The 15,758-nt window shown below is 35.5% G+C and overlaps 1 protein-coding gene across 6 annotated transcripts in view; it reads right to left on the bottom strand.

Moving 5' to 3' along the window:
* The window catches only part of VPS13C (vacuolar protein sorting 13 homolog C), a 123,849-nt gene that overhangs the window by 14,261 nt on the left and 93,830 nt on the right, over positions 1-15,758 (bottom strand). For all 6 annotated transcript variants that reach the window (XM_085515761.1, XM_085515760.1, XM_015872268.3 and 3 more), the window contains 22 exons: positions 15,139-15,504; positions 14,568-14,657; positions 13,984-14,139; positions 12,848-13,112; positions 12,133-12,293; positions 11,562-11,683; positions 11,027-11,321; positions 10,293-10,682; positions 9,229-9,333; positions 8,919-9,083; positions 8,483-8,611; positions 6,936-7,069; positions 6,405-6,531; positions 4,994-5,229; positions 4,513-4,663; positions 3,811-3,951; positions 2,641-2,722; positions 2,490-2,559; positions 1,607-1,718; positions 676-789; positions 410-546; positions 25-106 (listed from right to left, as the gene is read on the bottom strand). In XM_085515761.1, coding sequence (XP_085371887.1) covers positions 25-106; positions 410-546; positions 676-789; positions 1,607-1,718; positions 2,490-2,559; positions 2,641-2,722; positions 3,811-3,951; positions 4,513-4,663; positions 4,994-5,229; positions 6,405-6,531; positions 6,936-7,069; positions 8,483-8,611; positions 8,919-9,083; positions 9,229-9,333; positions 10,293-10,682; positions 11,027-11,321; positions 11,562-11,683; positions 12,133-12,293; positions 12,848-13,112; positions 13,984-14,139; positions 14,568-14,657; positions 15,139-15,504 — 3,630 coding nt within the window. The remainder of the gene's footprint in view (positions 1-24; positions 107-409; positions 547-675; positions 790-1,606; positions 1,719-2,489; positions 2,560-2,640; positions 2,723-3,810; positions 3,952-4,512; positions 4,664-4,993; positions 5,230-6,404; positions 6,532-6,935; positions 7,070-8,482; positions 8,612-8,918; positions 9,084-9,228; positions 9,334-10,292; positions 10,683-11,026; positions 11,322-11,561; positions 11,684-12,132; positions 12,294-12,847; positions 13,113-13,983; positions 14,140-14,567; positions 14,658-15,138; positions 15,505-15,758) is intronic.

Genomic DNA, 15,758 nt, shown 5'->3' on the forward strand with positions numbered 1-15,758 from the left:
TATAAAAGCTTGACTAAAATTTACCTGCTCACTATAATGTCTAACAGCTCTCTTCATCAGTTGGTCTCTCTTGTAGAACTGATATTTAATTTCAAAGTATGCAAGTCTGAAAGACAAACAATTGTGAAGTAATTGTATGTTATCTATAGATATTCTTCCTCCATGTCAGTAGTTATGAGTTTTTAGGGGGCTTTGTTTGTTTGTTTTTGTACTTGAGATAAACTTGAGATAAGCTATATTCACTTGAAAAAGAGAAGAAAGCACACCTCTCCTGCATTCCTCCTCCTCCATAGAGGCTCCATCCTTTTATACTAGTGACAATCAGCAAAGTTTAATACAGACCTTCTAACAAAAGTATACAGTACATTTATTTTCAAATTGTTAAAATAAAAAGACTTCTTTGGCTTACTTGAAAATAAGATCATCCACATCTGTTAGAGTAGCTCCAATACTTTTCAACAGTAAATTAAGAGAATGGATGGCTATCATTTCTCCACCCTTATCTGATGTTTCTCCACCAGAAGCCAGAGACAGACTCAAATGCAACTGTAAAGAAGGAATTAGTAAAACCAACAAGTTAATTCAAAAGGTTGCTTGCACCATTTACTTTAGCATAAAGAATGAAAAAATTATTTTTATCAAGTGCCTTACTACCTCCAATCATCTATTACATACCTTAATTGGAGAAATATGAAAAAGCTCAAAAAAGCTCAGCATTGACAAGTCTGTTAAGGAAGTCTCCATTAGTTCAGTGTTAAGTGCATCCACATCTTGCTGAATTAATTTAGACTATTTTAATATAAAAAGAAAGAAAATTGAACAGGTTATCAACATACGTAATAGCAGAAAAAACACACAAGCACATATATACTACACATAAACATACGTAAATATATGAATAAAAGCCAAACAATAATTGTGTACAAATACAGCAAAACAGCAAGCTAACTAAACAATCAGCAACTCCAAAACTGGAAATGAGCTAATTGCTTTTCCATTCCAGACTGTAGTAACACTAAGCCTTTTTAAGGAAAAGGGTAAACACAAAAATTTCTGTGACTTTTTAGTACCTCTTGATTACTTGATACATCCTTATATTTCTCAGTCACTACCAGATATTACTACCATATTAATTCAGAAATATTACTAAAGTAACTAACTGTGGTCATTTGCATTTTTGTGTTTCCTCACCAGATTAGAACTTTAAATAACACATCTGAAGATATCATTTCTATGAAAAAAATACATATACCACTTTCCAGTTACACATCACTACTGACAAGTCGGTTAAAAGATTACTTTACATATCCTAACTTTAATCTACTACCCCTAACACTCTGCAGCCACAGTTGAAACAACTGTGTCAAACTATTAAAGATTAAAAGAAAGAAACAATTACATGTACCCCTATATCAGTTACTCAAACTTGTCTGTCAGTAATACCCAACCCTACAAGAGAATGAAAATCCCAGTGCTTCATTGACAATTATTTTACTAAGTCTCTTCATTTATTGATCTCTAACGCAATATTTACTGAAATATTCAGAAAATCACATAGGCCTGTAAGGACCTAATGTGGCAACAATCAGTTTCTCCCATATGTTACCCTCTGCCTTTCATCTTCTGGATCTGTAGATGGAGTGAAAAAATCAATAAGTGCTGCTAAGAATCCTTGGTCAATTTTCAGAGCCATTTCCTGGATAAGAACCATGAAGTACCTAAAATGGGAAGATGAACAGTGGGTATATGAAAGCACCCGGAATTTAAGCTAAACTTGTATAAGTAACTAAGGTTTGGTTACTCAATAATGCTTATTAAAAAAGCAAATTAAAAAAAAAAAAAAAAAAAATTAAATTAAAAAATTTATTTACAGCTGAGAGGACTTAATAGTCAGGTGAAATTATGTATGGCTTTACTGCAACACTGCAAATCTGCTGGTTTCATCTTACTAATATATTTGTTCTTCTTATCCAAATGCCTGTCACATAACTGAATATTTATTTCAGTAAAAATGACCATCCTCAAATATTACACACCTATATTAGCCAGGTACAAAAACTCATAAGTAACCACTAGAACGTTTTCATCTCACTTCATAGTAGAAGAACTCAAAGAAAGACAAAGACATACAAACTGGAGAAGATATATTACACAGTGAAATACTGTCTTGAGCAACATTAGAGACTGAATGAGTTGTCTGTTGTTAAAGCACCAAATAAACCCAGCACTGTATAGCAGATAGGCAGAGATGCAACTCTGATGTTTCAGTTGAAGAATATAATTCTGATCACTAAAGAACTACCTTAGCAGTTAACAGGATCAATTCTTATTTTAGAAAGTAAATATTTTTAAATTTTGGGTTTTCTTCCATTACAGACATTGAAAACTCAATCCAAGTCAGGAGTAGTTTATATAGAACAATCCACTGCTAAAATAATGGTCATTTAAATAAGACCTCTAAAGATGCATTACAACACGATTAAACTCACTTGAATTGCAGTACTTTGCTGTATTCATTAAATCTAGTGATAACACTGATGTCAATGAACGGTTTTGGTTCTGAAACAAAAAATAAATAAACTGTCAAGCGACAAAATTCAAGGCTGCGTAATTCTGGTATCATTAGAAGTTTTCACTTACCTGAATCCAGAGCAATTGACTTGGGAGGGGCTACTGGGTGAAACACGACAGGGAACATCGATCCTGGTAACTGATTATCAACCTAAAATTATCATAATAATTAGACTCGTGTTTTAATACAACAATAATCAAAGACCATTTCAGTTTTAGAATGCTTGGGGAACTTTCTTTTTTTTAAATATACTTCAATGTTGTTTTCATACTCCTTCCCCATTCTTCTTAGGGGAAGGAGAAAGAGAAGGAAAACTTTGCTGCAATAATTTTAAGAATATACTTTTGAAGTGGTAGATCTAATGGTTCAAAATGCTGCAAGGGGATGCTTATGGAATTTCACACACACATTCACTTAGACGATCTGTAGCTGATGGTATGTTTGACACTAATAACAAGTACCACCTTCATGCAAAATAAAAAACAAAACATGAAAGAAAGATAAAGAGGAAATTCTTCCCCAGCAGCTGGTAGAAAAAGCATCAATGGGGTCCTTGACAAGTGCCTCCTTTGTGCAAGGCTCTGAAGGACAGCCAGTGCTGATGAAGTTGGTAGTTATTTTCCTCTGTATTTTCCTCCAACATTAAGCACTTCTGAGAAGTACCTGCTCAAACAACCTACTGATTATTCTTGTTCATGTATCAGCACTAATAGCACCACCTGGAGTAGGCTAGTCAGGTACTAGTAGTGAATTAACTTTCAGTACTTATGTGCAGGTAAAATGCTGGAATTCTTTAGAAACACACTTTCCATTTTAAGGCTCTGTTTTACGTTAATCCATAATTTTGTACAATCATTTCCGTACTGTGCAAAATGGGGCCAGACAATTTTCTATGACATGCAGCAAAAGAACACGGGCCAATGGGAAAGAACTCTAACACAGCAAGTTCCATACAAACAAGGAAGAACTTCTGAGAGTGACCAGAGAGCAGGAACAGGTTGACCAGAGAAGTTGTTGAAGATAATCAAGATCTATCTAAACATTTCACTGCACTGCCTACCATGGGGAATCTGCTTTAGCAGGAGGGATGAACATGATGACCTTCAGAGTTCCCTTCCAACCCCTGCAATTCTGTGACTCCCTGATATACATTAGATTTGGAGATACCTCTTCACATAGATATATGAATACAATGAAGTCTTAAGTGTTTACTATATAGAACATGAGGAAAGACCTACCTGTAGCCAATACAATTGAGCTCGTAAGCTTCTCTGGTGAGGTGACTGTTTGAACTCAACATGAATTCCTGATAGGAAGTTACGGCGAATGCTGCATCTAACTGGGAGGCGCATTTCCATTGGGACCTTACTAAAATTCACCTGGTAATAGTAAGACAACAGAACAAGTGTGTCATTTAATTAAGCTTGAGGATAAAAAACGTTTTATAATACCAATAAACAGCCTAGTATGTAGTACAGACATTATTCATTGTATCATAATCACTTGCATTTCCAAAATTACTCAAATTAAGTATTTGCATGGAAAGAAAATGAGTTATTTTGACAAGTACATTACATGCAACTTCAATTGCTCAAACTAAAAATGTCTGTGTTATCCTAATACTTATTCATCACACATTGGTGTAACTAAAGATGCTTACATGCCACTATTCACATTCCAGTTGATGCTTCTACCCCAAGTCCTGACAGGTGATCTCTTACTTATTAATAAGTAGATAGGAAATACATCAATATTGTCTCAATATTACGTAAGAACAAGATATTTTACTTTGTAGAACACAAAACTATTCCAATATACAGATTAATTCCCATATTGAGCATCTTTCAATTGGTCATCTATCCTTAAATAACAAAATATAAGTCTATTTTCACTGTCGTTCAGGCTGTAGAGTTATTTAAACGCTGCAACTCAAAACATACCTCCGTAGTGCTGTCCAGTTTATGCCAACCTGGACCTTGGAAAGCACGCTTACTAAGATACTTTTGATAGGATTGTTCCAAAAGGTTTATTTGTTTTTGATTAAACGGCCTCCATTTCTGCTTCCGTTTTTCTTCCCAGACAACACCAGAACTGCAAGACACACAACAAGGTTAACAATTTTAAAATGCTTAAGCCTTTCTCATGCACACGAGGCACACAGAAAGATGCTATCCTCATTTTTCAGGCCTGATTGAACTACTGTTTGCTTTTTTATAGAAGCTAAGAAAAAAAGCAATCATATACCATTTAAATAAATTGTACAACAGGAAAAAAGGCAGAACTTGGATTTGCTTGAAAGATTTCACCCACATTAATCACATAAGCAAGACACTCCTATCAGTTCAACCACACTGCTAAATTTACCGTGTACTGTCAATTTTTGAGTACTCAAGGAAATATTTAGGCCTCTACGTGCACTACCTGGTAATTCCTATGTAAGAGATTTCTTTTTTGTTTTCGTTGTTAACAAGAGAAAGTCCAAGACTGTGAATTGACAAGATTATTTCTTGATCAGGTTGCTCTAGCTCTTCAGCTTGCAATGCTTTGGAAACCAACGCAACATCATCTGTGAAAAGCAGCACACGTTGACGACCATCCAGGAAAGAAACCCAGTGTATCTGAGTATTTGCATTATATGGAAATTGGCCACATTCATCCTGTATTGGAAAAAAAAAACCAACATATTACAGGAGTAAATCCACAGTGTTTGTTTATATACATACAGCAACAAGTTCACTGTTACACAAGCAAACCAGAGCTATTTTCTGTTGTTGATTCAGTTTACTGCACCACACTGATTTAGCAGCATGTTGTATCTCAAACACTGTAAATAAAAGAAGCTGGATGGTTTTTTGTTTGTTTCTTTCCCTCTTTTTTATTTAAGTCCTTTGGAAATATAGGCACTCCCCCGCAATAGCAGACAGTGAGAAGAACTTTGGCAATGATTAGTAAGCGAAGCCCTTCACAACAAAGGAAACAACTTAGAATCCTAAGTTACATGGGGGGAAAATGCATTAAATTGCATACCATAAAAAAGTAAAGACTGACAACAATTAAAAAAATTCAAATGTTGAGTTTTCGCATTTGTGAATTTTTGAGGCACATATGAGATAGATAAAAATCCCCTTCTTAAAAGTCACATAAAAGTAACTGTGATGATATACCAAGGAAATAAGTTTCCATGCAAACTAAAACCATTCTAAAATAAACGTAGAAAATCTGACTCAAGAAAGTGATTACACGGTAAATGCCTGCTTCCCCATTACATAACAAAAATCCTGATCGGTCTTATCCTAGATTTACCTCTGTTTGTAGCCTTCCCCAACCCCCTCACTCATTTTCCAATGGAATCATTTGTATTTGCACCCACTTAATGATATTTTAATATAGAGGAAGCTAGAAACACTACAAATACTGCTCGCACTGAACAACTCGGTTTTCTACTCCATGCAAGCACTTCTCACACGGAAGCCAGCCACACTTTTTCCTAGAGCTATTAATATTTATATTTAAGCCAATTGCAAATTGGAAATATTTAAGCCAAATGCAGCACTAACTAAAGTGAATTATTCTGTCCTTCGTATTATACAGATACTTCTACAGCCAAAGCTCTCCACTAAACTTCTTTAATATTCTAAGGAAAGCGTAAAACACAGTTTGGAAACTATATGAAATCCTCTATTCCTATCTATCTCAGTACCTAAAAACTTGCTTAACCAAGAATAGGATCAGCAGGAGGATAATACAGAGATGCCAAATTACTTAAGAAACTTTCACTGAAAATTTTAGACTTGTTCCACTCCTACTCTGGTTCTCCCTTTCTGAGATTTACCTTCAGCAGATCATGTTCACCAAAGCTCCGAGAGTAGCCCCAAGCCAATTTTCTTGTTTTAGTTGGATCTGTCCATGCAAACAGGCATACTTGCTTCGGTTTCAACTCCATTTCCTCCTGTAATCCACTGCAGTTTAAAATAATAGCAAATTTAAAATAAAGATCAGATAAATCTGTTTAAAGATCACTGCTTAAAGCAATACAACAAGTTATGGAACCATATACTCTTCTGATCCAGCCTCCTGGAGGTGAGGCATGAAGGGCATAAGTGATCAGCTCCAAGCTGTAGCGAGACCCTTGGTGAACTATGGTCTATACCATATGCCACTTCATCCTCTCCAGTTTCTCAAATCATATTAGCTGCTTAATAGCAGGTATATAATACTTCATTACAAGAAAGATATAGCTTTTTTATTATTTTTTAATTGAAAATATTATAATTTACCATAATGGTAAAAGAGAATTGTTACTTTCTTCTCAAAGGATATCCACTCTTAAAATAATTATCAGCAAATTGTTTCTTTCACATACCTCTGTTTATATCTGAGGGAGTCCCATGAAGTATGGTTAACAATAAGCACTGGAGCAGCTCCCTCATGGTAATCTGAGAAGCTTATAAGAGTAGAGTGCTCTGACACATTCACCTCTACCAATAAGCCCCCTGTCTGGAGTGAAAGTTAAGAGAGAAAGTTCAGTATTTGCTCCATGCACACATTCAAGGAAGGAAGGGATAAATTATTACTTTCCTATCAGTCTTCCATGGATCTCTCACAAACAGAAAAAAATCCACATTATCTAGTAACAATAACATCAAGTATATGTAGTGGCTTAATTAAGAAATTAGTAGCATTCACAAAATATCTGTAGGTTTAGATTAAAATGTATATTCTCATTGTAAGAAAGAAATGGCTTATAAAATCAGATGTGTAACAATTTTTTAAATTACTTTTTTGGCTACACTCCATAAAACCAACAGGCAGGCATTTCCTTCCATACATTTTACAAAACTGAAAGTATAGATGACTGCACCATAGTTCTTAAAATGTAAGATAGATTCAGTGATCATAGATTACCAACTGATCACCGAGCAGAAAATTTCTATTGAATAAAGCCCTAAACAAATCACGTTGAGTCTCTCATAATAGCTTTTGATATCCTGCTTTCCTCCAGAGTATTTCCAATACAGTAACACCACTAAAATGTGTACAGCTCAGTTCTTTCTTTATGCTGAAAGGCTGTACTAAAAGTAGCTGTGGAAAGGAACACGTCTGCTTTTGGAAAGGAATCCCATGGACCCATGGATTCTCCAGCTCACAGAGACACAAAAGAAACATTTACCACTTCATAAGACAGCATAAAGCTTCACTATATATAGGGTGTAGAGAAGATTACCTTGCAAATCTGAGGTATCTACTGTCTTAGAATAGTACAAAAAATAAACAGTTTTAAGTGTGCGAACAGAATTCTAAACTGTTACTGACATCTTGCTCTGAAAACACTTTTTCCAGCTGATTCAGCAAACTTGGAGATAGGTTATCTTCACATTCAATTGTATTTCAGCTAACTGCCAAAGAGCATTATCTTTCATGACTCATCTGAACATGCCACATTTACATGCATGTTCCCTAATGGTTGAAAAAGCTGAACATGGAAATAATTAAGATTTTAGTAATTCAGTCATAAGCTTATCCATGAGCTCTTCTTTTCTCACTGAGAAAACATGATAGACATTGTATTTTAGGATAGCTACCTTAAATGAAAAACAAAAATCATCTAAGAAATTCTCTCTTCAAAGAAACATTTTAAGTGTTAAAGACCATTTTTAATTTTAATAGCAGTTGAGACTCCTATAAGCTTGTCAAAATCAAATCACCTTGATGGCTTCCAACAGTTATAAAAAACACTGAGACCGTCAACATGATTCACAATCTTTTCTATGAGATAGAACTGAAATGTGATGCACCAAGACCTTAAAGTAGAAGGCCTCTATCTCAAATCATTTCTAAGAGTCAAGCTGCATTAAGTTCAATACTACAAAACTAAGATAAAGTATGGACCACAAAGATTCGTAGTCTCACCAATTCTTCCAGCCTCAACAGAGTGCCATTATCTGGGACTTGATACAGGAATGGTTTGGATGCACTTTCAGAGCCAACTACTCTTACACAAAGTTCACCAGATGAGTTTTCAGGCCAGAACGGAAGACACTGTAAAACAAGAGATATTAATGACTAATAGTTTGTATGAGTTCAATATAGCAAGCCAGCAGTAAGTAGTCTTGTGTAACTAATCCATCTGCCTTAGGTTCTTACCCCAGTTCCTAGTGATAGACAGTTATCTAAATTGAAAAATTTCATTAATTTACCCAATATATGACACCTGAGTTATGTGAAGTGTCCATGTCATAGCAACAGAGAAGACAGAGCATCTACAGAGATTTTATTTTGTACATGACAGCTAAAGACCTGCTATTTGTCTATGATAACATCCAAAGGAAGCAAAACAAAATATTACCTCTGAAGCTGCGATATAATTCCATTTGTTAGTTGGAAAAGAGCCATTAGGACCAATTTCACCAACTTCTAGTTCCAGAGAAGATTTGTTTGCTATTGTGTAGAATGGAGTAAAGGTAACTATCCTTGTAAGGTTAAAACTGCTCATTTTGATACTAACTCCAACCTGTTGAAGAAGGAAAATTTGTTCCAACAATCAACAAGATCATTTTCATTTTGACATTGGATTTAAAACTACTGAAACAAAAGCCTCAAAATGAAGAAAAACAAGTGTCCCAAAAGACCCATAAAACACAGAAGAACTTTCTTACCAGATACTCCATGCTGTTAGCTGGACACCTGACACATCCATAGCTTCCTACAGTATCAAGGGAAAAGCTGCTGGACCAAGTGCTTGTTGAAATACATAACTGGATCTACACACAAAAAAAGCAACATGGAAAATGCTTCAATAAATTAGAGTTCATACATACTATATATGAATATATACATACATATGTGCCACTATATCACGCAGAACGGTACCAAAAACACATTTAAGTGCTTTTAAATCCTTCAGTAAGTTAAGATAAGCTTAAGCACTTAGTATCATTATTCATTCATGAGAGCACATTCCAGTGTGGAAAGAATACAGTTCTGTGGTGCTTTACCAACTTGAAGGGGGGAGGTAAATGTAATAAAATAGCACTTGGTCAAAATGTTTCTTCAACTACATCAGTGAAGAAAACATTGAGAGGGAAAGAGGCATCCTCTAAGGAAAAAAAAAGAATGCATCTAGTGCTACAGTAATCTTCATCTGACCATGTAAAAACCCGGTCAAATTAAGCTTGTCTGTATAACACTGGACAGAATATTTACATTGTGCATGTTACATGGTAAAGGTAATTTAGATAATTTTGTGATTCCTCATTATTCAGTGGAAAATACCTCCATAGTAATATTCACATCCAACTTGCATCCTCCATCATCTCCCTAAGGGAAGAGTTTATTGGCAGGTAAGCTAGGAGTTCACCCTACTGACACTGCAGTCCCTACCTACTCTGTGTCACCAAACAGTTTCTCACCAGGACCAAAGTTAGCTGACTGGATGCAGCACAACATCCAGAAACGGCTGGGAAAGCATGCAGGCAGTAAGACTATTCTATTTCCTTAGTCTTCTAATGAAGCATAATTAGCCCTCTAAATGTATAATTAATGAGAAAGTAGAAACTAAATCAAACAATAAAACACAAAAGCAATCCAACCACCACCTAATACATTTTCCTGAAGTTGTAAATCGCTTGGGATAAATAGAGTAAGTAGGTAAGCAATACAAGTTACTTTTCTTCTTAACAGCAAGTTTTCTAAGTACAACCTCCAGCTAACATAAGCATACCTTATTTTTACTGAAAATATTTTTCTTCTTGAAGGAGAACAAAACAATATCTCTGTAATCTGCAGGATGCTTCACATGAGTGTCTTCAGCTCGATACTGAAGAATACGAGAAGTCTTGTTGATTATCCAGTATGGACTGAAGACAGACAAGATCATACGGCTTCCAATTCGCCTGATATGTATGTACAAGTCCACTGTCATCACTGTTGCAGAATGGCATGTAAAACATACTGGAAAAAATTCAGGCATCCCTTCATGAATTTTAAGATGGCCATTCCAGTTTTTGCCTTGATATTTTATCAACACAAGCTCCATTATTTCCCCATTGATTCTGGAATGAAAAACATCTGCAGCACTCCCCTCCAGCAATTCATGAGCTTCCGCTGCTCCCTGCAGTAAAGTTATAAAGGAAGAAAACAAGCTGTTGAGACCCAAAAAGTACACATTTACAAAACAGCATGTTAATTCCTCTCTAGCAGGATGCTCACTTTTTAGGTTTTTTCAGCACCATGTGTCACAATATCCAATCACTTATTTGAGCCTGATCCTATGAATAATCCAAGGTCAAATGCACTTCCCTTGCAGGATAGTAAAGACTAAACAATTCAAGATTTCAAGAATACAAACTGATTCCATTGTATCCCCTGACCCAGTTCCCTCCCTCCTCCATGATTTCAAATGTAATTTACAATCACGCTACAGGGTGCAACAACACTGAATTACTTTGCACCTACCTCCAGTAAATATCTCAGGGAGTATGGCAGGAGATTCCTCACAATCAGTGTAGGGTGAAGATGGATAATGTAGGCAGGATCCCACTCCTCTCCATATGCTGAAATATAGTTTAACTGATCAGGTACTGCTGTTGTGCTGACTACTAGAGGCAAGAAATTGGTCTCGGTGGCTGGGCACTGTAACAAGCACTTTACTTCATTGCTCCTATGTAGCTCTTCTCTCCAGACAATATTAGTTGTGGATTCTCTAAACTGACCCTCAAACATTCCTGTTGGTCGAACATACAGATGACACCTACAGAAAGAGGACAGAAAAAGTACACATATCTGCACACTGATTGCAAACATCAACCAGTTCTAAGTTACTGCTAACATTCTGGCGTGACTTTGCAGCACACTGCATAATTACCAAATGAAGACAGTTCGGTTTTTTCTTTTTATCTAACCAGCTGCAAATTTAAGCTTCCAGAGTAATGCTATACTTGTTTATCAGTCTTACAAAGAACAGCTCTATAGAACAGAAAACAAAACACACCTGTATGATTGTAAGGGAACATGAAACTCCTTTTCAGGCTTGGATGTGCCAATTGGCTCCAGCAATCTGGACTCCCTACTCAGTTTATAGATTACAAATGGGATAGACAAATGGTTCTTAATCTAGGATCAAAAAACAAAATTTTCATTACATTTGTTTTGTAAAAGTTACTGAAGTAAAAATTATGAAGAATGTTTCTGTAAGAAATACACCTCAAAAGAAAAACAAAAGGCAACTGCATGAGAAGAATATGTTAACTTTTAAATTCCATGAACTGTAAAAACATGCTTAAAATGTTAACCTGGGTAAGAGTTACATATTCAGTCTCAAAGTTCAAAATACTAGAAAGTCTAATAAAAAAAAAAAAAAGGCTTTTTATTTCTAAGAGGAAAAAAAAATCTTATAAAATGCTGAGAGAGAATGAATACAGTAAATTACTTAATTTGACTCTAATTAGCATTTTGAGAAGTGCATTATTTCAAACAAATGAAATCAAACAAAAGGAAAGCATGAAGAATAACATGCAAAATCACTCACAAGAACATTTCTTTCAGGTTTTGTTTTTGTTTACCTGTAGAGGAGACCGTACAGTAATAACCTTATTTCCTTCTGCCGCATCAATCTGTACAATGATAGAGTCTGAATGACCATCAAGAAGGCTTTTAATGTTGTACAGTCGTCGACCTGGTTTGGCAATGGGAATGTTTACCACTTCCTTGTATCCTTCCAGTTCTAATCCATAAAAAAACACAAGTGTTAATTACACAAGACATACTACAATTTTAAAGAATGGAACAACATCCAAGTTTCTCTAGACTCAATAACAAGTATCAGAGACAGCCTCTAGCAAAAACAACCCGGAGTGGTATTTGAGCACTAGGGAAAACTGAAGTGTTGAGGCAGAACACTCCTAAAGATCTGAACTTTTAACTTCAAGTTATAATTTGCGTAAGAAATACTCAAAAAATTATTTTGTGTATTCTTTGATGTGAATTAAGTCCAAGGGATCTGTGAGACAGTTTATCAATGACTGTACTAAAACAGCTATTTTATCCAAGGGACTAAGAGAAAAAGTGTACTTAGCACTCTAAAAAAACTGAAATTTCTATCTTCATAACATGCCAATGGGAGGCTTTGTGGTTGTTTGGATTTTTATTTTTTTTAATTGCCATCAGTACTCAAAAATAGTTTTAACACAACATACGTTACCTGAAGTTAACTACACTGACTCATCCGTTTTTCCATTCTCAACATATTGTATGTTGCAGTGTTCCCTAGCATCATACCTAAACTTAATGAGAAGACAGAGCTCTCCTGTCGGTACAAGGCAGACAGCTTCCTGTGTTGTGGAGCTTCAAAAAACGAGTATTCCAGTTCCATGTTCTCACCGCTTCCTACATAGTGCATGTCTTCTTTTTCAGCTGAATTGGTAATTCGAAAACTGGAGCTAGGAAATACTTTGAGAGGAACACCGAGGGCATTTTTCACTATGAAAGGAGCTGTATCTTTAAAGGAGTAGTCAAATGTAGATGCAGTCCCTTCTGAAAATGCCTGCAATTAAGAACATACATAGTGATTATTAACTTATTATAATTACGTAATCATACATAAATAGCTACAGAAATGCAAAACTTCAAGTCTCTTAAGACAATGCTTGGTAAATAATGTTCTGAATACATATGCAGGCATAGCTATATAGTGTATATAGAGAAAAATGCATATGTGTAATTATGTGAAGTATTATTCCAGGGAATATAAATTCCCTAAGATTTTACTGTTATTTGGTAAATTACAGCAAATATTGATACCACAATAATTATACATTTATAAGGATTTTTATTGTTAGCAGCTTTACAAGAAAACTAAATGACCTGGGTCACAACACAGAAGTCACAAGAACATCACCATACTTTGCACTTAACCACAACTTAGGCTTACAAACATCCACTTTATTACACAAGATCCACGTTAGCTGATCTGCAGCAGAGACTAAGAGTATAAGCAATTATTAGTTTATAAACTATAGTTCATTTGGAAGTTAAATAAAACTGACACAAGATAATTCTGTACAAATGGTTTGATTTCTGTCATGGAACAGACACCTTACAGAAAAGAAGCAGGCCAAATAGAAATAAAACTCTCTAATTAACATAAATGTTTCCTACAGTGCATTTTCTTACATATTAAGAGAAATTTACTTCCCTTTCATTTTCTCTCCTTCAGTCCTGTACAAGCACATCTGTTCCTCTAACACAGAAACTGCCTTCTTCAAAAGCTCGTACCATGTTCTTATCTACCCTTAAGGGCTATCTGAGAAAAACTTGTCATCCGTGCTCACTAACATTTGTCAGGGCTGTAGAACGATGACTAGCAGCACAGAGTCTACAGAGCTCTCTACAGAGCCAAATCATTTAATGCTTACCTCGGCTAAATAACTGAATACAGCAAGACAGCATTTGGATATTGTTATATTCATTGTATCCTTCGAAGAGATGTTAACTGCAGTTTGTGGCTCAGGAAAAACAATGAAATCATCTCCAGGCATCAAACTTCTTTCTTGCACAGGGTTAGTCTTCATCTACAACAAAAATTTCACCAAGCAATTGTGAATATATTGAACTATTTTTCCTCCCGTGTTACAACAGGAAAAAGCATGCACTACGCTTGAAACTCTCCAAGCAAAGGAATATCTACTTTACCTTGTAAATCTGAGATACATCTCAGACAAACTTAACAGTAACATGGAAGTTTTATACCAATTCAAGCAAGTTATTTCATTCCCTAATTGCATGTGTGGTTACATGCTACATTTTGCCTTTGCAATGCACAAACAACTTCATTCAGAAAAACCTCCTGATGTTGACAGACTGAATTCTTTCTTGTGAAATTCCATAGCTCCCTCAAAGCAACAGCATTTGACAGGTCAGCGTTCCATTACATAAAATTATTAAGAAACAGCTCTCTAATCAAACCCAGTATTACTTAATTTCTAGTACATTTACATACTTCCAGCTTTAAACTCCATTGCTTCTTTCCTCCTTCAATTCTTTCAATTAGAGGTTCCCATACTGCATAAGTTTCGTTGTAATAATGAATCTAAAGAAAGAATCAAAATTAAATAAGGCATATAAAAAAAACAGTCCATACAAGTGAAACATATTGTACATTTTTCTTCAGTGACACCATTATTAAAAAGCACTCACTATCTAGGAAGCTTGTAGAGAAATGCAGCCAGATGGTCTAGTAATATCATAAATAACTTGTATTGATATAATGCATTCTCTCCCCTACAATGTCTACGAGAGTAATTTTGGGATGAGAAACTTCAACACTTCAAGTAGTTCAATGAGGACTAGATTATTACACAGTCATAACTGCCATGTACAGCAGTGCTTTATGTGTATGAAGTCTGTACATAATTAAGGTAATTCATAGCTTGACTACTGAGAATTTTCAGAGCATTACGGTGTAAACCAACTGTTAACTCAGCACATAGAAACTACCAAAAATCAAGTTACTTAACAATTAACACATTTCTGCACCTTCCATAAACTACCAATGATTTGATGGTACCAACCTCCAGTGACATATCAGCAGAGACTTCCATCAATGAGGACCAGTTCTTAAGAACACCAGAAAATACAGATTCCACTAACAATAAAGGGACAGTACGATGCCCCAGACCGCATTCCAAGGTGATCTGAACAGATTTCACTACAATGTCAAACTTTTCTTGTTTCACAGCATGTTCATGGTCCTTAAAAGTTTCTGTTGCTTCTGTGGCTACATCAACACCAAGGAACCAAGCATTGCACTCATCTATAGGCTTCACTTGCCACAGATCTTCAGGAACTTCTGCTGCTCCTTTAGAATCCTCCTCTGTAGTTTTTGGCTTTATGGCAGCCATAATGGTCACCACAGTGTTCAGAATGATTGGTGAGATCTTAAAGCAAACAAATAAGCACATTATCACTTAACACATTTTTAAACCGACAAGCATTTAAAATACAGGATAGGAGTATGTGACAAAACTCCTCAGAGTTTGCAAATTTCATTCAGAAAGACCTTTACTATAGACACACTCAACAATTTACCTACTAAGAACACAGTATTTCACGTTATGTACCATTCAGAAAATCACATTAAGAGCCTTAAGTTAATAGGCACTTCCATGCACACACTTGTTTGTGACTCTGA

The sequence above is a fragment of the Coturnix japonica genome, chromosome 14, assembly GCF_054131305.1.
Source record: "Coturnix japonica strain WE chromosome 14, WE-NBRP24, whole genome shotgun sequence".
Taxonomy (NCBI): Eukaryota; Metazoa; Chordata; class Aves; order Galliformes; family Phasianidae; genus Coturnix; species Coturnix japonica.